At 33.1% G+C, this 25,724-nt stretch overlaps 2 protein-coding genes across 9 annotated transcripts in view; one reads left to right on the forward strand and one right to left on the reverse strand.

The window, feature by feature from the left end:
• The window catches only part of LOC130445025 (hemicentin-2-like), a 517,421-nt gene that overhangs the window by 131,148 nt on the left and 360,549 nt on the right, over nt 1-25,724 (reverse strand). The gene's annotated exons all lie outside the window — the stretch shown is intronic.
• LOC130445026 (cytochrome P450 4V2-like) overlaps nt 1-25,724 on the forward strand; it is a 56,705-nt gene that overhangs the window by 2,882 nt on the left and 28,099 nt on the right. Inside the window, exons 2-9 of one of the 8 annotated variants that reach the window (XR_008910014.1) lie at nt 3,065-3,265; nt 5,703-5,888; nt 7,773-8,137; nt 10,595-10,663; nt 12,945-13,122; nt 13,541-13,717; nt 14,557-14,893; nt 17,114-17,378. Coding sequence is in view for 6 of the 8 variants with exons in the window: in XM_056780491.1 (XP_056636469.1) it covers nt 3,065-3,265; nt 5,703-5,888; nt 7,773-8,137; nt 10,595-10,663; nt 12,945-13,122; nt 13,541-13,717; nt 16,997-17,163 (1,343 nt within the window). In the remaining 2 variants the exon portion in view is untranslated. Of the gene's footprint in view, nt 1-1,220; nt 1,419-3,064; nt 3,266-5,702; nt 5,889-7,772; nt 8,138-10,594; nt 10,664-12,944; nt 13,123-13,209; nt 13,373-13,540; nt 13,718-14,556; nt 15,056-16,996; nt 17,379-25,724 lie in introns of those variants that run through there. The other 7 variants (XM_056780495.1, XM_056780494.1, XM_056780492.1 and 4 more) reach the window with 7 other exon arrangements.

Genomic DNA, 25,724 nt, shown 5'->3' on the forward strand with positions numbered 1-25,724 from the left:
ATGCATATGGAAAAGTACTGAGACCATTGTTCTGAAAAATTGCTTGCATGGGCTTTCCAAATGCTTGTTTCAGCTAAAAGAATTTATTTTCTGAAACTTCCGGTTATACCGGAAATGGACCCAAATTTCGTTATTTCAAATGGTTTTTATCAAATTTTTGAAATGTTGTATGCCTAAAGTTCACCATTTTTTAATTATTTCACATTTTCGAAATTTCGGGACACATGCAGCCCTCCACTAAAAAATTATATTTCTAAGTTTAAGTGAGTCAGTTCTAGTATTTTTGGGATTTGGACAAATATCACTTACAGCTTTCATAATCTATGAAAACCTTGACAAAAATTTATATAGGGTGTTCTCAAAATTCGTCGTAAAGGACCCTGTATATGGTTAGCTATTTACTGTATATATGACAAGAAAATAAATTTTGGATTCTAATACTTATTTATTCGCAACCTCTTTTACCATAGGTGTAGGAGTGATAATTCTTCTCCGTTGAATTCTCTCCTTTGTTTCCTGTTTAGCCCGCCTCCAGTTCAGTTCTCTTTTTCCCACATTTATTGCTATTTATCAATTCCATTTCCTGTTGTATGTTGTCTAATTTCTGTCTTAGACTAGATATCTTCAATTATACCTTCAAAGAGCATGGATGAATGCTATTATTATTCTTCACTCCTCTGGGATTGTTGCTTTCCAATATTCAGAATCTATTTTGTTTGTTAATTGATGATAATATGAGTATATCTTTTTTTTGATATGTTATTTAACATTTTCTTAAAATAGCAATATCAGTAAAAATTACAATCATCTTTTAGTTTTGAAACATGATAATAGGAATTAACATTAAATTATTGAGAAACAATTTGACCATTATTTTATTATGTTATTGCTGATACCGACAATTATTTTTTTATTTTCCTCAATATCAGTTTTTTTTATAGTTTGCCTATAGATATCCAACCATCAGATCTACAATTTAGATGCGCAACTATTCAAAAAGCAGAAACTGCGTAGTACCCAGTAAAATTTTTCCTATTCATACATTGATAAAAGACCACTTATTCAAAATACATGAATACTTTTTATCTATCGTGTATTAGATTTTAAGTACGATAATTAACAGTTTCAAGTTAAAAAATGAAAGAGTAAAGTACAGTGTACATGTTATTTCAATAAAGTTTCGTATAAATACAATAAAACTTATTTTCAACACTTACAATTAGATACGTAATATATGATAGAAATTTTATTCTGTATATTAAAACTGGAATATATCTGATTATTTCTCTTATGTTGGTGAAAATCGTTTTGTTTTAAAAGTCAGCAGCCAATACGGCTGCGCTACATCGACCTTGAATCCGTCCAAGCCTTTTGACACCTTAATGAAGCCTTGTCCATCACTCACTGCATCAAGATTTGTAAGTAAATGATAAAATATAAGATATTCGGCGCATATGTCCTTTTTTGATCAAATCTAATGTTCATAATTAATTTTCACGCCTTTTAACTTTGCGTCATTTAATATTGAAAAAATAGATTTCGAATATGAGGAATTCTTTCCGAAGTATTTTATATTTGTTTTCTTACACACATATTCCACTCGTTTATCCATTTTTGATCAAACAGGGCTTGTCGGTAGGAAATAACCAAGAAACATAACTATTGCTTCAAAATCTGTACACATTTTCAACTAAAAATTTTTGTCTTCCATCAATATCAAAATTGATGTCTTAATGGTCATGGCAAATGCAAGTCGGATACGAAATTAGTTTACGAAAGTAGTTTAAACCCAAACGGCATATCCGTTGAAAATATCGAGTTCCTCGAAACTTTGAATTTTCCTCTGACTATGTTTTGAAGCATGAGTCTTACAGATCCAACCTTTAGTCTTGTACGCAGGTAAGCAAGGCACATCCAAATACATAAATACCTTGAATATCAGATTAAATCCTCGCTCTTCGATAATGTCTACCACAAATTGTATTTTTGAGTGTTTGCTAGGAAATTTCTTTTTCTGAGTGCTTCGCCACGAAGCAATGAATGCAATGACTCATTATGCGGATTTAATAACGGCAATTTCACTTTCTCATTAAAGCAGAACAATCTTGGCGTTTCTCCGAAAAACTTCAATGCGCCATATCTGTAGTTTACTTGACGATATCGCATTGCCGAACGAGACAATTTCACGATCTGCCTCGCTTTGCTCTTGTGATTGAGAAACACGTATTCTTCGCGCGTTCTTCTTCAGTCCTTCCATTCGCAACATTCCGAATCCTAGTTGAATTACGGCACGATAAGTCAATAGAAACTCGAAACAAACACATCAACCTCAAAACTAATTCTCATATTTTCAATCATACCTACAACTTTAGGTTTAGCTGTTAGTTGCGTTTTATTATACCATTTTGTTTTGAATGATAAATTTCTGGTTTATCTATTTGTTGTGGTTTGTTTTACCACGTTTCATGTGACGCCCCTCGAAAACAGTGGTTTTCTAAGTTACCTCCCTACGAATTTTTAGTCAAATCGGTTCGGCTGTTCTTGAGTTATAAATAGTATAACTAACCCAGTTTTCTTCTTTGGAAGAGGCGCTACACGAATTGAGTTCAAATTGCTATAAAATATTAGCTACTAAATAACCTAACCTTACCTAACATAACCTAAGCTAACCTAACCTATTTTCGATAAACCGATTAGTAGGTTAGGTTAGGATAGGTTAAGTTAGGTTAGGTGGTGGCTAATACTCTATTTCAATTTTAGTTCATATAATTCATGTAGCAAATCTTAAACTCTAAGAACGCGTTGTGGATGTTCTGAAAGATCTACAACGCGTTGTGGCTGTTTCATATGGCCATTGGCCCTTTATTTATTACTATTATTTCTACTTTCAAGTTGAGATAACTTCATTGCTAGATCTTAAAATTTTACATTAGACTTCGTTACATTTTTTCTGCTATGAGGAAATAGTGTCATCTGCATATCAAAAGAATTCTTTTTTTATTTCTTTATTTTCCTAGCTCAAATGTTTGAGCGACACACTTAAATTGTCAATTATATATTTTAGAATTGTTGGAACTTATGATGGATAATTTGAAAATACACGGACGTCTCATAAAAGTCTACATCGGTCCTGTGAAGCTAGGTATAGTTACGGCGGATGCTACTTTCAACGAATTCCTTTTGACTTCCACGAAAATCATAGATAAATCTCAGTATTATGGATTTTTACATGCTTGGTTAGGTACAGGATTACTGACAAGTACAGGTAAAAGTATAAAATGTTTATCAATCAATTTAAAACTTCCTCGAGATGTTACCTTATCAACAATTCCAATGTCAATACTAACCATTATTTTACAGTGACCACTGAGGGATGTAGGTATCTGATAAACTTCTTCTATCCTCTTGATGGATACAGTTTTTTTCAAATCTCTGCAGTAGGTTTGATGTTTTCTCATATATCTGATTTCAATATATTTTCTTGTATCCATCCGTGTTGTGGTTCTTTTGTAACTTGTTTATCAGACAAATGTCTTACTATGTTAGTAAATGCTGCCTTTTCAAACAATATAGAATTTATAAAAATCGGTTAAGCAGAACCGGACTTCAGACATTTTTTCATAACAAGCTTCCCACTCTCCATCAGCTCGTTTTAGAAGAGATAGACTGAGCCCTGTGGCATAAAACATGAGCAGAATTTGTTAAAGAATTCGATTATTGTATATAAAGTGCCACTTCATGGGGTAAATTTAAAAAAAAAAACTAACAAAATACGCCTTCTAGTGGTGTGATATGATCCGTTTCTAAAATATGGCCGACAGCCGTTCTTAGTTGCCCACCTGGTACATTTCTAGGAAAAATGGCTATTGACTAATCACGAGTGCCTCCAATTCTAATGTTGGGTCGAAATTTCCATTTTAATGAGATGATACTTCTGATCCACAAGTTTTCTGAAATCAATTCAATGAATTGGTTCTCTTGTGAACTGAAATGATTTCTGTAGTGATTATCACACCTTATTCCAAGAAAATCGAACGTATAATCAACTTAGTTTCGTTATTTTAGTTATTGAGTGAGTTTTTAAAGCAGTAACTATGATAGAAATCAGTAATTTCAATCATACCACGAACTATAGATAAATCAGGCGCAGTGCGAGTGTTCATGCCTGAACGTCTGGCTATTTACCTTTAGAAGAGCCATTGGATTTTCAAGTGAAGTTTCAGATTTCATTGTTACAGAGGAAATTAATAGTTTTGTCAAACAAAAATCGTGTTTTTTGACTGTAGCTGGAACTATTGAGAACAATTTAACCACTAAGAAAATGGAAATGTATCAAATTCATCGGAATACAGCAGCCAAAATAAAAGGATTAAAAAATAGTTTGAAGAAAAACGAAGAGCAGTTGAGGACGTTGAAGAATATGTGTGACATTGAAACATTTGAGTGTATAGAAGAAAATTTAAATAATGTAACGAACTAATTCATTAATTCACAGCTAAGAAAGGTATAGCAAAACGATGGATTATACAGGATAATGCTTTTGTTCTTTTTATGACCAAAATAAGTCTCCTTAACCTCTTATTGCAATTGTGATAAATTGATATAGTTTAGTCATTTATACTACTGATATTTTATGTATCTCGGGTATCAATATTGCTTATTTTTGACATATATATTGGTGGTCAGATCGACGTAAACCTTTCAACTATTCACTTCTGAAATAATTTCGAAAAAAACAATATTTCAAAGATGTTATCCGCCGTTCTTTAAAGGAGAAAACAACGTCCTGGCTAATGACACGACGAATATTGAATTACAACCCCTTTGAAGAGAGTGACAACCTTTTTGTCGATATTAACATCTCCAATGTCTCGCAATTGCAAGAAGAGTGTGTGACTAGTTTCGACGCTATTACGTCTCATCAGAGCAGTTTAGTACTAAAAACGTCTACAGTTCGAGTTTCAAACCCGAATGAGGGTTTGATGCTGTTCTGATGAGACGTAATAACATCGAAACTAATCAGTAGTTACACACTCTCCTTGCAATTGTGAGAAATTGGGGATGTTAGTATCGACAATATATTTTTTTTAAATCTAAAAATAATAGTACTATATCATTGTAATGATGTACAGTCTCTTCAACATATCACACTTTTAACGTTGTTTGTTATAAAAATCTGTAGTTTGTTTAGTTGAAAAGTGTATGTAAATATTATTTTGTACATAAACGTGTGCCAGTACTAAGATATTTTTCATCGTGTAGTCAGAAAACTGCGAAATCAGAACTGGGTGGAAATGAATAACAGTGACTACAGAATTTACAATACAGATATTCTGTGTTTTAAATTTAAATGAGCCGCGAAAATGGATTAGTTCTGCCACGTATTATCGAGGGCACTGACATAGATAATCCACCATGTTGTTTCCATTGAATAACAATTAAGTTTGTATTTCTTCTTAATTTCTGAGCTGTTCTCTTAAAAATTACTTATTTTTTGCGCTTGGCATATTGTTTAATTTTCTATAGGAAGTGAAATAAAGAGGATGGTACGTTGATAAATCGACGCCCTGTGGATTTAATTTCGGGAGAACAGCTGGATAAGTGATTAGATATTCATTCTGAAAGATTTTTATGTAAAATTTCCAAATCTTTTTTGTTATAATCAAGCATTTCACACAAATTCAACAATATTGGTTTTATAGGTAAAAAATGGAAAAAACATAGGCGTATCATAACCCCCACTTTCCATTTTTCAATATTGCATAATTACGTAGAAGTTTTTGAAAGTGTTGGTGACGTTTTTATAGAAAAATTGGGAAAACACGTTGGCAGCAGTAGCTTTGATATATTTCCTTTAGTTACACTATGTACTCTCGACGTAATATGTGGTAAGTTTATATAAAAGTTAGTTTGCATCTAATATAACGGTTACATTTGCCAAGAAATACTACCAGGAAACAGTTTACAATTATATCTGATATTTTATGTTTGTCCCGCAATGAAATTCGATTTATTCTGCTCTCCTATTCCATTTCATTGATCCTACCCACTCAAACTATTCTACCATTTTCTGATACCTTATATATTATAAGAAAAAAACAAAAGGATTCTCACGAAAATGCAGCACTTGGACTAACCGGAACCATGCACAAGCAGCGCTAGAACCATGAAGAATTGTTAATAGAATATGTAGTCTCAAAAGGTGATCACTGTTTGAGAAAGTCATAGGGGAAATAAGAAAAGACTTATTACATTGCAAAATGAACTAAGAGGTCTGGCTATTGAATAACTAGACTGGTTGCGAAAAAGGATTTTATTATAAAAAATATTCTAGTTCCCTTCAATATACTCCCTTACCCTTGCCACACATCTTCCCATACGTTTTTTCCATTGATCGTCGCAGTGCTGGAAGTCTTCTTTGGTGAGGGATTTTAGGAGCTCTGCCATTTTTGACCCATCAATATATATTAATTATATCCTTCTACGTTCGTTATAATATTCACGTTTACTTTTTCATTTATAAAGAATGTAATTTCTGAATCGGTCAAAAAGGATGAAAAAAAGTACCGCAGCGGTTCATTTTTTTACGTTTTGCGTTAAAAAAAGTGTCGTGACATGTGCTTTTTTTACGCATTTATAAAATTGTTTTATCAAAATAATGGGCTGAGATTCGTTTGTCCGATAAACTGTCACACTTTTATTTCTTAATATTTGTTAAAAAATTCCTTTTGTTTCTAATTGAAAGAAGTGTAGTATTATTATTAGTGTTGGAGAGTAATAGTGAAGAAAGTTTTAACTGCACACCAGAAGATGTTGTTGAATCGTCAACCGCAGTGACTATGAATCTTCTCCCAGAGAGATCCAGGGAATAGTATTTAAAGGATTATAATTCTTTTATGGAGTGGCGTACTGAAAAAGATAAACAGCTGCTTTACAGAAAGAGTGTAAACTAAATCCAAAATGTGGAAGTCTCCAACACTTTGGTCGACTTATTCAAAACTTAAAGGCACCCTAATGGTAAATAACGACGTAGACATCAGTAAATATTCGAAACTCATTGCATATTTGGAAAATAAATTAGTTGGCTATAGACCCAAAAAATCTAAAAAAAAAATTGCTCGTGAAGAAATTAATAAGTTTCCAGACGATCATTATCTCATGCATAAGGTATGACAGCAAAAAATTTTAATGAAAGCTTAGGTATTATTTGAAACATCTTTCAGGTTGTTTTAATATTCGAGGAATTATATAAAATGAAGTGTAACGATTTTAATAATATCAGAAATGTTTTAATTATCACAGTAGATGATACAAAAACTCATCTTCAACGTCGATTTACTGTTATTGGTGAAATATCTGACAATAGATTGAACTTGGTAGTGACAATTTTAACGGGAAAAATTAGTTCGACTTTAAGCAACAATTTTCACGATCCTATAACAATACAATAAGTACTAATGCAAATATAGACAATGTTATTTCTTTGAAAAGTTAAATGTTGCCAATTCAAGTACCAACTTCTTCTTCACTTCAAATTCATAATGCTCACAGTTGTACTTTTAATATTACTATTACATAATAAAAATTGATTGAAGTTTCCTCGAATTTTTTCAAGTCTACGGACGTAGAAACATTTTTGTATGAAACTCGTGAATAAAGTAACTTTTTTTCCAATTGGAATTGTCGGTCAAACCATCCTACTTGTGAAAAAAAGTATTACTTCACTCACTTGTGCCATGAATTACTATTTTATATATAAATATGAATTTTAGAGACTGCTATGGGTACAAAACTTGACGCATTAAATAACGGAAGTTCGGAATACGTCAAGAGCGTTAGAACAATGTGCTCCATATTTATAGATAGAATATCTTCAGTTTTGCATCCTTCTCTATACCGTTTAACACCAAATTACTATAGGGAACAAAAAGCCTTGAAAGTCCTTCATCATCACACTGAAAGCATCATTGAAAAGAGAATAGAGGAAATGTCAAGAAAGGATGAATCTTCATACGTAGACACAAAGGTTAAGAAGAAGCGATTGGCGTTTTTGGATCTTTTATTAAATAGTAGAGTGGATGGAGAATCTCTATCGAGAGAGGAAATTAGAGAAGAAGTTGATACATTTATGTTCGAGGTATTTACTTTTTCGTTAACCTTCGAAATTGGTTAATTTTCGATGCTTGTTTGTACTATAACGATGTTTAAAGAGAGAAAATGTCATTAAATATTTGTTTTTGATAGTTATTGCGCCTATTCAAATGTAAGAGGAGTTGGAACGGGGACTGTTACGATCATTTAAGACCATAAAATTTTTGGCAGATTAATTTAAACGTGGCCATATCAATTTGACTGACGGCGAGCGTTCGGGACGGCCAAAAGCCAGTAAACTATTCGTATGGTAGAGCGTTTGATGAATTTGGACTAAAAGTGCATTTGAATGAGCATATCCCAGGCCTTATTGACGCAGTTTGAACTAAATGGGTCGAATTTTTCTATCGATTCTTTCTTTCAACCCTAGAACTCTATTTTTTTCAATGCTTATGGTTAACCTCCGTATTATCGACTACGCTGTCAAAAAAGTGGTTTCATTGAATAAAATATTCAGTTCTATTATATTATTTTTTATTAGAAGTACTTATTTTTCATTTAGCATTCTTATTCATCTCAATCACATATTTATTACATACTAGTCTTTTTACTGACACCAGATATAGAGATATTTGTTTTTTCAAGTGTTTATGTATAAAATAGAACAAAATACTTTGGAAAAATAATTGAATAAACTAAATTTATACATAGAAATACAAAACAGTATTCGTCACACAATTATTTATTGCATTTGAAGCAATAACTTTTCGTTTTTTCGTTTTTCTGGAGGTTATATGGCACCAATTCCTTCTTTTTTGCTACCTTTCTTTGGTCTCAAGTGTCTAACTCGATCTACCATTTCAAAATTTTTGAAATAGACGAGCGCAATCCGGCTTGAAGTGATATCAAATATCTTCTTTGATATCAAATGGTTATCCCTCATTGCTGCAGTTGACGTAAGAATTCCAAAGAATCTAGCCTCAATAGGATCTCTTGATCTTTGAGTGACAGATAAATTCTCGTATTTTCTAATTTTTTTTGAGTTAGTAATAAAAGACGATAAGCAAAACAAAATCTAATTCATTTTGGCCCATGCGTGAATGTTTTGTTTGGGGCTTCATGATCTTGACTAACAATAATAATTTATGCTTGGTATAACAATCATTTCGTTGGGGCCTTATGCAGGAGTTCCTCATACTTGATTTCCACTTCTGTTTAATTACCTCAACGTCTTGATTTGAAAATAGATTTTGTGGCAAAGGATAAACCTCATCCTCCCTTTTTTTATTTCTTTAGCTGGATCCACCTCAATGTGGTCAATCTCTGATGAATTTACCTCGTCACTATTATTTGATAATGATGGCTGAAAAACCATGTTTTTGGGTAAAAAAGTGATTTTCGAATTCGCATCGTCGATTCGACTCCAGTGTTAAAAGAAACCTGAATCTATCACTACATTCTTGTTATGAAAAAAACAGTGGATTGCTAAAAGCTGACTTGCTTTTAAAAAAGCGGTTTCATTGGTAGTAAAAGCGACCGGAGCTTAGGACATTAATAGTATTATCGAATATCTTCAAAAAGATTAAACAATAACATAAAAGTATGACGCATCACTACTTGATAAAGTGAAAAGAGAAAGTGCAAAAAACGATAAGTGCTTCATCAGAATAACAAACTTCGTAAATTTACCAATTTACCTTCGAATTAGTTGAGCATCCACCGAATTCACAAGATTTGACCCCTTGCAACTTTTTCGTTCACTATTCTTGAAGTTTCACTTGCAGGAGAGAGATTTTTATCAGACGAAGTAGTCGTCGCATAAGTAAACGTGAACTTTTATTGAGAAGGATTAAATAGGTCACAGTATCGCTAGACTAACTGTAAAGGGGAAGTAAAAATTATTATGGAAAAAAATATTATCTCGAAAACTTTTAAGGCATCCCTCGTATACTGACGCTTAAAAAATTACAAGATGCTACAGAGTGCTCACGCATATGCATTATAAAATAATGGTTATGTTCAATATCATATTAAAATGTAGTTTTTCATGGCAACAATATGAGTAAAGATAAGGAGTAGCTTCTATGTTTTCTTCATCATCTCCTTCACATTTTTTTCTCATTTCGGGCCGTTAACGTTGCGGTTTCATGTTTGTTTTTATAATATTCTGTATTCAACATTTTTTTTAAATATTCCTTCCAGCTTACCAGAGTTTCGTCTCAATCTGTTATGTTGCCTTGCTTGCTTTTAATGAAAATAGTTTCTTACTGCCTCTATTCTTTCAAGAATTTGATTATTGATAAGAGTTCTCCCTTTTTTCATTCACAAATCTATCTTCAATACGTTTTTTCCAGTTTTACAATACCCTACGTTACAAATGACATCAAATTTGTCTTTAATATCAATAATTTTCGTTTCTATTTCGAAATCTAATGATATTTTTCAAAATTGACGTAATTGTAACTGAAAAAGTCAATTTCTGAAGAGACTTCAAATTTTACAGGGTCACGATACTACAGCTGCAGCAATAAGTTTTGCTTTATATTGTTTGTCTACAAATCCAGGAGTTCAGGTATGTAGGCTATTCGCAAATTCACATTAAATTAATTACATTAATAACAATAGTTACAGGATGTAAATTATTCTTCTTTGTTAGTTTATTTTAATTTTCAAAACCCACTCTAAATATTCACTTAATATTTCACGCTATTTACTTTCATTTGAAATGAATTATTCAATTATCAAAAGGTAGGTTATTGCAGCTTTATTAACCATGAAAATAAATATTGTTGTATAATTTTTTTAAATTTCTCAAGTTATAGGATGAGTATTATCTGCAGGAACTTAGTTCCTCGTATATTTACGCTGAAAATTTAATCTTATGGTTCCAGGACCAACTACACATTCAAGCCCCGGTATATTTTGTCAGCTAATTTAAAGTTTTTCGCTTTTATATAAGTTTGTTTGACGATTTCTTATATGAAAATAATATTATTGGGAATCATCATTTTGCTATAAACTAGAATGATGAAAAATTATAATGATTAGTACAAAATTCCCAAATCCGCCATATAAAGTTCCAAATTATTTCTTTTTGAATACTTCATTACCAAGAAGCTCCGCTTGTTTACATTATAACAATTTCTGTTATTTGGGAACCACATTATGGAACTCCGTACAGCAGACTGACAATATTTAATCAGAACCCTCCATACAATCCTAAATGCGCCTATTTAGTCTTAAAATCCTAATCGATGACTTGATTTTGTTATTGGAGGACTCTTCAATCTTATTTTTTCCATTTAGCAATAATGTATTTTTGTCTAATTACCTGTAAAAGTTTGAGAAATAGAAATGAGAGGGCTTCGTTGCATTTGGTCTAGTTAAGTTTTGGTAATCTATTACCAGTAATTGGCCAAAAATTATTAGTTTCTATAGCCTAACCAACGTTTTTCTAAGTGAAAAAGCTTTGTTTTCTTCTAGCATATATAAATATAAATCAAATAGTTGAAGGCACGTTGAAGCCCAATAGTGCTTTCATATTACTTAAGTTATGGTAATGAATTACCAGTTATTGGTGAGATAGTATCAGTTCCTACAGCCCAACGAACGTTTTTCCAAGTGAAAAGGCGCTGATTTTTCCTGCAGGTATGAATATAAGTCAAACAGTTATGCACGTTGAAGCCCAATAGTGCTTTCATATTACTTTAGTTATGGTAATGAATTACCAGTTATTGGTGAGATAGTATCAGTTCCTACAGCCCAACGAACGTTTTTCCAAGTGAAAAGGCGCTGATTTTTCCTGCAGGTATGAATATAAGTCAAACAGTTATGCACGTTGAAGCCCAATAGTGCTTTCATATTACTTTAGTTATGGTAATGAATTACCAGTTATTGGTGACATGGTATCAGTTGCTACAACCCAATGAACGTTTTTCCAAGTGAAAAGGCACTGATTTTTTCTAGCAGGTATGAATATAAGTCAAACAGTTATGCACGTTGAAGCCCAATAGTGCTTTCATATTACTTTAGTTATGGTAATGAATTACCAGTTATTGGTGACATGGTATCAGTTGCTACAACCCAATGAACGTTTTTCCAAGTGAAAAGGCACTGATTTTTTCTAGCAGGTCTGAATATAAGTCAAACAGTTATGCACGTTGAAGCTCAATAGTGCTTTCATATTACTTAAGTTATGGTAATGAATTACCAGTTATTGGTGACATGGTATCAGTTGCTACAACCCAATGAACGTTTTTCCAAGTGAAAAGGCACTGATTTTTTCTAGCAGGTCTGAATATAAGTCAAACAGTTATGCACGTTGAAGCTCAATAGTGCTTTCATATTACTTAAGTTATGGTAATGAATTACCAGTTATTGGTGACATGGTATCAGTTGCTACAACCCAATGAACGTTTTTCCAAGTGAAAAGGCACTGATTTTTCCTAGAAGGTCTGAATATAAGTCAAACAGTTATGCACGTTGAAGCCCAATAGTGCTTCTATATTACTTAAGTTATGGTAATGAATTACCAGTTATTGGTGAGATAGTATCAGTTCCTACAGCCCAACGAACGTTTTTCCAAGTGAAAAGGCGCTGATTTTTCCTAGCAGGTATGAATATAATTCAAACAGTTATGTACGTTGAAGCCCAATAGTGCTTTCACATCAGTTTCATGTAGGTTCAGATGAAAACAAATTTCAAAATCTATCTTCCTGTTCCATAATGTGGTACCAACCAATTGATATTTCCTATGGCACATCTATCAAAATTTGGACTGCACACGTTATTCTTGAAAAAAACTCAATGAAACTATCAATAAATCTTCATTATAAAGTTTTATTTTCATATAGGAAAAAGCGTATCAAGAGCAGAGAAATATTTTCGGTAAAAACTTGAAAAATGCCAAACCAACCATTCCACAATTGCAAGACATGAAATATTTGGATAAAGTTTTAAAAGAAACATTGAGGTTATACCCGTCAGTGCCTATTCTAGCAAGAAGGACTCCATCAGAAGAAATTAAATTCGGTATGATTGTCAATTACTTCATCCCTATTTGATATTTAATCTATGTCGTACTAAGTCAGTTTATTGAGACGATTTTTTTAATCAAAGGAATAAATATTTACTGGAACGCTGTTTCCGAAGTTTAACAATTGAGTAATAAGACTGATGCTCTGAAAATTATTTGTTTAAAATTTGGCGGTGACAACATGAACCCCTTCAACGTAATCCTCTTCCGTACTGCGAGTCCAGTGATGTTTCCAGGCGTTGTAGCAAGTCTTTGACCGACACCTCTGACAGCATCTTCGTCACAGTTGTATGAATGCCCTCAAAACTACAAAGCGATAAATCTGGCGAATAAGATGGCTGAAAGCTAATATAAACTGTATTGAGCTACTGTTTTTGAACCATTGGAATTCTGTTGATCTGACATATTTTTTAGGTGAATATACACTTCCTAAAAATATTGATATTTTGATTTCAATATTCGCAATGCATAGAGATCCGATATATTTCCCAGACCCATTGAAAATGGATCCTGACAGATTTGACGATGATTCGAATAGAAGCAATTCTTTTGTTTATACTCCTTTTAGTGCAGGACCTCGAAATTGTATTGGTGAGTCTAAAATTATGGATTTTTAAACTTGTATAAATTTCTATATATAGTATGTCTCCAAAAACAAAATTTTAACAATCATTTGCTAAATTCCCATCAATTGTCAAATATTTTTTAGCTAAATTTGCGTTGTTTTGAATGTAAACTAAACTAGTCTAATAGTGATGTTTATGTAGCTTTGATTTAACTCATTGTCAATGTCAGTCTAACTCAGTCAAAAGATATATTTGCACTAGATTTATAATATTTATTGTCTCTCATTTTCTCATGATTATAATACTTTATAAGGCAATTTGATACATGTGTGGTAACCCTTGAAGATGTAGCTTTTTCAGTTGATCTCCTCCAAACGGTAAAGATCGTGGATGTTTCCATTGTTGGGAATGGAAGTAGTTCCGCGTTGTTGAAGTGAAGAACGTTTGGCTTCTTCAGCAACTTAATATTCATGTTACACATGAATTTACACATTTTTAACCATTCTTGTATTCAAATTGTTTTTCACACTAGCTCATTCAGAAGACTTAGTTTCCGGTTTTTCTTGCAGGAGTTTGAAAAATCTTATGCTTCTTCTGATTAACTTATAAGCATAAATAACAGTAGTTTCTCGATTTTGCAAACATTCTGACAGCATTGAAAAGTCTGCTAAAATACCGTATATAATGACTAGATTTAGTGGAAACTAAAATGACGAAAGCTTCTTGGTTAGATCAGTGTTCATAGCTCTTTCTGTTAAAGTTCTCTCTTTGTCTACTTTAGATTCTCAAAAAGGGTTTGATATAGCAGAGTATTACTCATTTAATTACTAGAATCCTTCCTATTTTCTGTATTTTTTGTTCTAGCATTCAGCTAGTTCACGATTCATTATAAATGGAGTACATTGTATCCACAAAAATCGGAAAATTATTTACTTCAGCTTCATCGATCGCATCACTAATTGCCAGCTCAAGCTTGTGGTTTATGCAGTGCCAGACAATAATCTCTAGACATATAATACTGCAGCACGTGATATTTCCCTAATATTACGCTGGCATCATCACTTCTTCAGATAAATGTTGTCGAATCCGTGATTTGTCAAATAGTTCAGTAAAATGTCTACAACGACTTCAGACGTTTGTTTACTCAGTTATATTAATCTGAAAGGGATTACAATGGACTTTGCACCAAGTTGATTCGTCCGTAAGCATTGAATTTTTCCATGAATTCGTCAAATTTCCAAAAAGCGTTCCGCCACCATGACACCACCGCCGAAAAGTATAAAAATCGCAAATCTATAAATTGTATGTATCATGTGAATTGATAGTAGACAAACATATAAGGAGAATAAATAATTTTTTCAAAGTTTAAAAAGCTCTAGACAAATGAAACAATCCATCAACTGATCGTATTTACCCACTGGTCTACCAGGGTATCAGCTACAACCCGATTATCTCGATCAGTTTCCGAACAACAGTGAACGTGATCCGGGTTAGTTTCCGAACATTCGGATCATGATCAGGTTTCTGGAAACTCCTAATATGTGTCATGTATGATCTACATTTTAATGGTTACAAAATGTCCCTTCGAACATATTTCGTCTAAATTATGATTTACTATATCAAGTCAATATCTACACTCAATATTGAATAATTAACTAAATTCAACAATGCACTACTGTGTTTGTCTTTTGAACAACTGATGTCGGTTTTAACTATCTGCTATCACGCTTATTAATCAATTATCTCTAATACGTTAATTTATACTGCACTATCATAATGAATAGTACTTTCACTTATCATCCATCTCACGAAAACGTTGGCGAATGGATTTAATAAATAGATACTGTAATGATTTCCATGCCGAAATTGGATTCTTACATGTACTAATCTTCACATAACAATTAATCTGCTAAATTTTTCCATAGTTTGCCTATTTCATAAATCATTGTGGCGTAGTCACTTCCGTTGTATAGTCACTACCAATATTTTAATCAAATTAATTTGTCTTTTACCCATTTCAATTCTACTTAAACAGCAGGAATTCATTTCTAAATTGTTTTCTCTCCTTCCACTAACTGGAAGCAACAATAATAAATAGATAAAATAAATTCGTGGTTTTCAATTCGTATACGAGGGTTTTCTGAAAAGTTTCCGACTTCCATCTGAAGATGTCTGAACTAATTAATATATTTGCGTACGCTTCGAGATATTCTCAATAAAATTCCGGCCATTTTGGAAGCTTATTTTCTGCTTAACAATCGTATGTTAGTCGTTGTCTAAATTTTTCTGAAAATGTGTAAACATTGAGTATCGAGAACAGAAATACAGAGACTTTGCAATATCATTTGGTGCTAGAGGACCATCGAATAAAAGCTACCCCATTCTAAGGACCAGCATGACAACGAATTTTCCCACAGTTCAATTATTGTAATAGCTAAAATTCACATACTGTACTTCGAATTAGTTGACCATCCACTATATTCACCATATCTGGCCCACAGAGACTTCTTCTTGTACTCTAACCTCAAAGTTACACTTGCGAGAGATATATTCTTATTTTCGAGAATATTAACGCATACATGAACACCTATTTCGAGGAAAAAGACGGTAATTATTATTTGGGAGGGTTAAAAAGGTTAAAGCATCAATGGGCTCAGTGTATAGACTTGAAAAGATGCAAAATGGAAGTAGTTAAGGAAATGGCTGGTTAAAAATACAAAGATCCTTATAAAGTTAGGCCTACAGAGATCTCTGTAGCATCACCCCCAATTCGGTGTTTAAGTTAAGAAGTAAATCAACATAATACCATCACAAAATAATATGTGAGCGTTTAAAATTTGATCCCGAAGGCACTATATACATTTCACGCCTACACTTTATTATTACTTTGTTATTTATTTATCTATTCTCCAACTATTCTTTCCCACATTGCAACCATGTTGTCATTACATTAAAGTTAACTAAACTTAACTAAGTAAACTAATGGCGGGTTTTTTATCTAATTATTAGAAAGTAATAGTTTCTATACGATCAACTTTTCTTCACATTTCTGTCCTTGCAAGTTCAAAATGTGTCATTTCATTTTTGGTGAGATCAGTATCTATTATTTAAATCGTTCCTAACGACTAATGGAAATTTAATTTAATTTGCCTATACTTTGATTCCAACAATATTAATAATCGTTCACCCTATCTGAGTATTAGTACGTAGTTGGTACAAAATATCATCTATTGTTTCAGTAGTCGTTTTATATGTATTATAATAAGGTTTTCATTCAAATTATATATTTTTCACGTATTTTCAGGTCAAAAATTTGCTATGCTGGAGATGAAAAGTATTATTTCCAAAGTTTTAAGAAATTACAAACTTTTACCGACCAATCCGTTCCATGAAATCAAATTAGTTGCAAATATTGTTTTAGGATCTAATAATGGTATTTGTTTAACTTTAGAAAAACGTATAGATGATTAGTGGAACTGGAATGACATTTTTACAGTCCCTAATTTCCCTAATCTCCATTATTCATCTATACAGATGGATAATAATAGTTTAAAGTTGGGCATATGTAGTAAATATATAGTATAGTATATATAATAAATAAAATAAAGTAATGGATCCCATGGATAATCCCTGTAGCGTTAATAATAAAAATTTGAAATAAAATTATTAAAAAGTTTCAACTCCAATTTCTGTTGATTATTTTTCTTTATAGATAGAACCCTACTTTTAACAAGTGTTTTCGTAGGTTATGTCATTTTTTTATGAGCCATAAGATGACGTGTGTTAATCATTCTATCATGGTCTATTTCAAGTTGACTCAAGTTTGAAGAGCATGTCCTCAAACTCGCGCAATCTCATGAAAAGTCCGCGCACTTGAAAACATGGACCTTGGAATGACAGCTGCAGTTTCAATGAACAGTCTCGCTTATTATACCTACGTGCATATTCGTAACAAGAACATGATTAGAAAAATATCAATAAAAAGAAAATTGTGGATGACGGCGATGCACATCCAATCACATCTCACGACAAACTGAAGTTCTTCGAAATCTTTTACTCCGATCAAAAAATAATGGGAAATATAGTGAGGGAGGTTACACAAAGTTTACCTCTACAATATCGTATACAATTAACCTCAATCGAACCCGCGAGGAGTGTAGTGGATGCTTAAGTATTATACCGTTGATTTCCAGATTTTAGATGTCGTCAGGTAACTAAAAAATATGCCTTCAATTTGTATCATTGGTATCTAAAAAATATTTTTACCTCGACGGTACACTGGAATGCTAATTGAATTTTTCAAATAAGAACATGAATAATAGATTATTTCAGAAATAAATTCCTACAGCAATCATTTCAATAATTTAAAGGAATGCGTCACTTGAAAATGTACATTTTTCGTTAAATTGGAAAATGTGATCCACTTACTTCCAACTTTCTAAAGCGTATTGAAAAGAAGTAGATAAAAATGAGCGATGAATCTCGATCTCAAAGTTTTAACGTGCAATTTATTGTTTTATTCTCCACCGGGAGTTTCACGAATCGTTTCGAAAATGAAATTTTAGAGTTTGTAAAAAGAGAACTTTCAATAATCAAACATATATAAGTTAACTTCGTGTAAAGTTGAGGGAAGGATACTCATATTAAAAATAGTATACCGGGCAGTGACGGCTCGAGGTCATAAATTTTGAGTGTTCTGGAATATTTCAAAACCTACTCATCTTGTAGAAAGTTTGTAGTCACTGTAATTTTCATTAATTATTATGGGCTTCCATGCTGACTGATAGATTGTTGCCAAACAAGAAAAGTACCAAGAACTACGTCATGTCTTAATTGAGATTAGTGCGTCCCTTAACAGCGGAAGTCAAAGGTCAACATCAGATACCCTCTACATTTTTTCCCTATCATGTGAGAAATTTAGAGAATATCAGCTTTTTCGGATGTTTATAAATCCTGCCTTTGAAGCCTTTTGATATGTCACTATTGTGGTACTTTTCTGAGTATCGATCCCTCATGAGCAGGCAAGTTAAAATGGAAATGTCAGGTTTTCTGTCAGTAAAGTCAATATTTATTGATTGTTTGATACAAAACCTTCCCCAGATTACCAAAAATTGCTGATTAAATATTTAATTTCACTCATAGGCATTAGTTGGCGAGGGTATTGAGCGACAGGTAACTGATTTTGTGAATGTTCCTCATTTTGTAGTTGACCTATTAACTCTTAGGTTAGGTTCACAACGGGCTCAGCAGTGTCATTCGTATCCTCATAGAGAAAATCTCTTGACACATGATACCGCTGGAAAAGTCTCAGAGATTACACAACACAAAGCATTTACTTTATTGGGAGAGCTCTAACTCCTTATAACCCATCGAGAAGAAGCATAGTGGAGGCGGTTCATGAAAATAATTATGCAAGGCTTCTACCATTTCAAGTGGAACACTCTCGTAGAGGAATTCCAAAGATGCCAATTCAGGATTAAGGTACTTTAAGTGACCACAGACCCGGCGTTCGTCTCTGGGTCATGCTGGCACATTTTCCCTCATTGACACGTTCGGGAGATATGTTTTCAGTACACTGTGGCGGGTAGAGCCGATATAATAATGGTACAACATGTGGGAGACAAAAGCCTAGAAATGACGAAATTTCGATAAATTTCAATATTTTAAGCTTCCTAAGGCAAGGTTTACCGACATCGCAATCAATCGAAATTTTATACACAACATCTTAGGAAAAAATTTAGGGGGTATTCCAAACTTCATCTTGGAAAAAAATTCTCCAGACTCAAGGGATACCTTAACCGATGTCTTTCCTATACATTACTCTTAATATCTCTTAAGAAAACTCGCAACGCTCCATTTTTCAAAAATGTCACAAACAACTTAAACCGATTTATCAACACAATTAACTCGCCATACTGAGAATCTGTTCACTCCACCAAGGTATGCTTTGTGATGTACTAGAGATGTTTCTAATTCATATGAAAAATGTATATCTAAAACATTTGCTACTATTTGGAAAATATCACTTTCGCCAGTGAAGTCAAAGATCAAATAAATCCTAGAAAAGTACTTGGGCATGACCAGATCACAGACAGCGTCCTGGAGGAACTTCCAAAAGAAGGTGATATTTACAGCCATGCTTAACTTGGGTTATCCTCCACCGCAGTGACAAGTAGCCTAGATAATTTTGTTCCATCCTTGGCATCCTTTTTTTGAAGTATTGACGTCTTACCTCACTGAAAGACACTTTAGAATGACATATATAATAATCACCCACAGATTTGATACCGATAAAATCTGGAGTACCACAACATAGCGTGTTAATACCATTTGTACATCGGATCTCCCCATAACTACCCTAACCACTGCTACCTTCAGATGTCTGCAATACCACCTCGATAAAATCCATAAACGGATGAAGATGTGACGCATCGGAGCGAATACCTCCAAATCTGTCCATGTGACTCTTAAGAGATATACTATAGAATGAACAACTGTCCATACACCAAGAAGATAAGAAATACCTCGGTATCTATCTAGACCGGCGCCTCACAATACAAAACTAAATAAAGCCTATACACCCATATGAAATACAACTTTGTGGTTCAGCATGCAATACGAACATCTCAAAGATACAGAGAGTTCAATTCAAAGTACTCAGAACTTTGCTTAAAGCTCCATGGTAGATTCCCAAACACAGATTCAAAGCTGTGTTCTTTCAGATGAGGATTGTAGTTATGTTATTCAGTAGGCTTTCTCGCAAGTGGTCCGGCTTCTTTCTATTTTCTTGATTATCTAGGGGTTTTCTCAGAGGATCCACTCTAAAGCTAAAGCTAAAGCTCAGCAGATCCTTTTTTGATTGGCTCCTCTACTTTTCTTCGTATTATTTTCTTAATCTTCTGGGGGTTTTCCCTGATAGATTTAAGAAAGAAATCCACTTGGTAAAGTTGTATTTATTCAAGACACTGTTCATCTTAATAAATATCAGCAGATTATTTTCTTTCTTTATTGTTAATCTTTTAGGAATCTGCTCTTCTATGATGCGGATCTATTAGCTTAAGTTGATCATAAGCAAAACAATTCTCTTTATTCTGATGATCAGCAGATCCTCTCTTAATTGGTTCCTCCTACCGATTATCTAGTTCAACCACATCCGCGATAGGGGTGAAAAAGATGTCAATTTCTATCATGAAAGAAAAACCGCAAACATCCTGTTGTTTTCACAGAGAGAGATTCGATGGGTATATTTTGGGCGGAATAAGGAATTTTTTCATAGCGAGGAAGGATTTGGCACTGATAAGGGAGTTGCTCCTCTGCCATGCTGGAGTTGTGGTGATTGGTTTAAAAGTATTGTCCTGGCTAAAAAAAGGAAGAGAAAACGGGAGATCAAATGGCTCGAAGAAGATGGAAAGAAAGCTCCAGCCTAAATAAAAAACGCTTCTTTCCAGTTCAGGGTATATGTTTTGTTTTTATTTTTTCTTGTTGTTTTCTCTGTTTGTTTTTTCTTGGTCTTCTATGAAATCTCCTATTTTTTTGTTTATTTTTAATAGAAAAGCGCCGAATTGAAGGGCAAGCGGTTGCATTATTCTGTTCGAGATGTGGCTCACTCACTTCCCGCCACCCACTACCACTCCCGAGACCTAGATGGTGCTTGCATGAAGCAGAACAAAATTCGGATAAAACTCAAAAAGCCTCCGAAATTCACTTCGACATATCTCCGCTATTTGCAGTTTCCGCAGGATCTAATTCGATCATCAATCCACATATCCTTTATGTTATATATATTCACGATTAGAGGTGGGTGGTATACTGAAAATGAGCTAGTGGAAATCTAAAATACTCTAATACCGTTAAGAGATGATACTACTAACTTAGAATTATTAAACCTTTAATTTGTTCCCAAAATATTTGGTGCGATCAATCAATACATTTTCCCCTGAAATCGGAACGTTTCCCGTCCGCATTTCCTATACATAAAATATTAGAAGTCTTCGGTAATAATTAATGTTTAATATCCGTAATATCTTTCTAAATATAATTTATTGTCAAGGACAAGGAGAGGTAAATGTGAAAACCCGGAGGAAGTACGTTAATCATTACTTTTGTTTCAATCTGAATTATGGAAATGACTATCGTTAAAACAACGCTCATAATGAATTTCTATGAGTTACAGAATCGCTTTATTATGCTAATCAATCTAAATTATAGCACTTGGAATTTAGAACGGCCTATGAAGATTTTTAAATCGAACTTAAGATTTTGTCATTTATACTAACGATTAGAGAAACGTGATAATGTGGCGAACGTTCTCTTACAAAATGATTTCTTGTCAAATATCGAAGAAAAATAAGAACGTCATTACGTTCATTTATAAATTTACTCACTAGATCATCTGTGAAGCGCAGCTGACTTGTATAAGAACTATTTTCACATTTACGCCTTCTCTGTTCGGGTTCTTAAAAGTATATTCCAATAATGCGAAGAAAATTTTTAGTAATAATCCTTCCTCTTGGTTAAATTGTTAAATTTATGCATTGTATATAGTTTCAAGTTTCTACAAAACCGTTAATTTGAGATATTTGAATTTACTAACGAAGTCCCCTTAATTTAAAGCGTAGAATTCAATGGTAAAGACAAAAATGGGGTTTGCCATTTGAAGTTTTTAGATATCGAAATTCGGCACCATTTTCTGAACACCCTATATAAATTTCTGTCAAGGTTTTCACAGATTTTGAAAGCTGTGAGTGTTATTTGTCCAAATCCCAAAACATTAGACCTGACTCACTCAAACTTAGAAATATAATTTTTTTAGTGTCCAAAAATTTCGAAAATGTGAAATAATAAAAAAATGGTGGACTTTAGACATACTATGCCTCATATAAAGTTATATTGAAATTTTGCGTAGATCCCAAAAATTTAATAAAAACCATAGTATTCCCTTTAGAATAACCAAGTTTTGGTCCACTTCTGGTATAACCGAAAGTTTCAGAAAACTGAAATTATTTTAGCTGAAACGAGTATTTTGGAAAACTCATGCCAGCAAATTTTCAGAACACTAGTTCCGGTACTTTCTCATATTCATATCGATTCAGCTCGTCGTGAAAGACCCTGTATATATTTATGTATGTTATTGTGAGTGTCCAATATTAGTGAATGTTAAGATGCACCAGTATATGTCGACAGTCACCATGGTGTAACTCGGAAACTTTTCTTAATTTATACTTGAATCGGACATACACCGGTGAATGTTAACATACACGGAGGAGATACTGCGAACCTTTGATTCGGCGATTTACAATTTGTGTGAATGTTAACAAACTCCAGTGTTCGACCACAGTCGAAAATGCGTCGATGCACTATTTTGTTTTAACACAAGTAACGAAGAGGTTATGTTTGCTTAACCTAACCTAACCTAACCTAACCTTACGTAATCTAACCTCTCCCAACGTAACCTAACCTAACCTAACTTACCTACATATACCTTATACAGTTAGGTTGTTTTAATGATCTCGATTAATAAACAATTTGCATCTATTTATGATTTTATTTATTGTAACAATTTGTGACTTCATCAGTCATATACAGGCCCAGAACTTCTCTTTCCACACATCATTATTTCTCTATATCAATCAGGCAGGAAACATAATTTCGGTCATAATGAACATTGACCAAGTCGTCGTCTTCTATGATAACAGTCACCGGTGAATGACCGAAATCGTAATGAAAAGGATAAATAAATAAATTCATCAACTACCTTGTTTGATGTTAACAGGCACCAGAGTACATATACTGCATTTTAAGTCACACTATTGAGTCTGTGATAGCAGCGACTTAACTTTCATTCATTCAGAGCTCTTGGCAGTTCTAAATCCTCTAGTTTAGTGGAATTTCAAAATATACGGAGTGTCCCTCGTATCGTTGTTCGAAAATGCTGAGTCATAATTATTACAATTATTATAAATGCTATATAAGACCTCGTTGCGAAATACTAGATGAATGCACATAAAAATGCAAAGTCATTGTTTCAATTACTATCAGTTTTTGTTATTTTCGGAGTAAATAGAATCGAAAGTTATCAATTCAAAGTAGATTACTAGTTTACCGATACTATAGTATATTCAAATATGCGAGATAACATAGTTTTTATAGCAATAGTCTATATACAAGATTGTGTAGCAGACAATAGGTAAATATTGAGACCGCTTGTCTATATTTTAGTTTTACCACCTCAAAACAAGTCATATATAATAGATCATAAAGTTAAAATGAGTCAACTTTCATAAAAAAAGTAAACTGACATTATTAAGTATCCACATTTATTTACGTATCCATAAATCTTAATATTAAGATATATACTGCTGGAGTGTAAAAAAGTCCTGCAAGAACTAGTGATAGCAGAAAAGTCCAGCTCATTAGGGAGCCGGGTCACTGGGGCAACAAGTGTAATAACGAAGTAGAACGACGAAGCGGACTCACTGACCTGGTTCAGAATGGTGCGTCCCTCAACAATCTGTTTACCAAGCAGTCTCTGCAGACATGGATAGAAACACCTAGTATGCAACAAGCTAAGGTAAATATAGATTGAACTTCTACCTCTCTTATCAATGAACTCCTCTTAAACAGGCCTTTTTAATGGAAACCGTCTTCTTAGACTTTGACTTAGACATCTTAAACTACTACTTGTGCAAGGAACAGTCATCTGCTGATAAAGTCATCTGTAAGTTCGTGGAGCTTTTACGGTCGAGGTCCAAAAACGTTAAAAGGTTAATACCAATGCGCCTCTGGTTATTTCAAGTATCAGAACAAAGTAGGATAGGACATTTGCATCACATTTTAGTGATTAGTTTCCTTTTGTGTACATTTGTGGATACATTTTAGTCTTCGTCGTTTTGGAAGAGTTGCTTCCGGTGGTTACACACTCCTGTCATTTCGGTAGTTTCGTTTTTGCCTCATTTGAAAGTATTCTTTGGTAAAAAATGTCTTTAGCTCGAGTGATTCTTTATTCTTCATTCATAATTCGACACACTTGGATCTCTGGGATATTTTTCCCATTCATTCATGTTCTTTGTAGTCTTCTAGTGATGTTCTTCGCGCACTTCTTGTGTGGTGTTATCACCATCATGATGTTTTCTGTTTCTAATAGACTAACAATTAAATTTGAATGGAATCTAAGAAAAATGTTAGTGCTATTGTGATACTTCTTTCTTTGCTATACAAATCTCTAGCCACGGCCTTCTTTTAACACTTAGAAACTACTGCGAACGGTAGTATTGAAATGTTCATCATACTCAAGAAAATTGAAGGCTACTTCAATTCAAATTGAAATATTCAACCCGTTGGTATTTTTATGATTTTAAAAAGTATTATTTGAGGAACAAAACAGGCAAAACTTCATGAATTTATGACGTGAATGTTCATGGAATTCATTATTTTTTTAAGTGAAAGTTTTCATGTTTTTCAATTATTCTCCACAGGTATTTTGTGAACTTCATTCTTTCTTGTTTCATTCTAGTTTTTATCTACTACTCTATACACTTATTATTTAAAACAAATAAGTTGTTTGGAATTATTATTATATCATATTGATGGAGTTACTATATATCTATAAGTCATGAAAAAATCCAAGAGTGACGAAGTTCTTAATTAAATTTTATTTTTCAACGATAAAAGAAATTAAAAAAGGTTCCAATTTATGAAAAGCAGAAAGAATGAAAATAAATAAAAACGACTGGAATCAAATATAATTTCGACAGGTTTCTGCTTGCCGAGTGGCAAGTATGAAGTTAAATCACGCTGACAAAATTGAGGTTCAAGGAAAACTCAGAGCAGCTATACATTTTACCGCAGAAACGTCCCAGTCATAAGAATTTTTAATAGACCGGAAAAGGAATTTGTTTTCCGGGTGATTTTTCCAACCTACTTCCACAAATTGAGGTAGAGACTAGAGGATAGGAATTCGCTTTTTCAGAATTTGTGAAACGATCAGTTTCATTCTTGAATATGTTGTTGAATATCTGGAATCTAATTAAATG

This window comes from Diorhabda sublineata, chromosome 6 (genome assembly GCF_026230105.1).
Source record: "Diorhabda sublineata isolate icDioSubl1.1 chromosome 6, icDioSubl1.1, whole genome shotgun sequence".
Taxonomy (NCBI): domain Eukaryota; kingdom Metazoa; phylum Arthropoda; class Insecta; order Coleoptera; family Chrysomelidae; genus Diorhabda; species Diorhabda sublineata.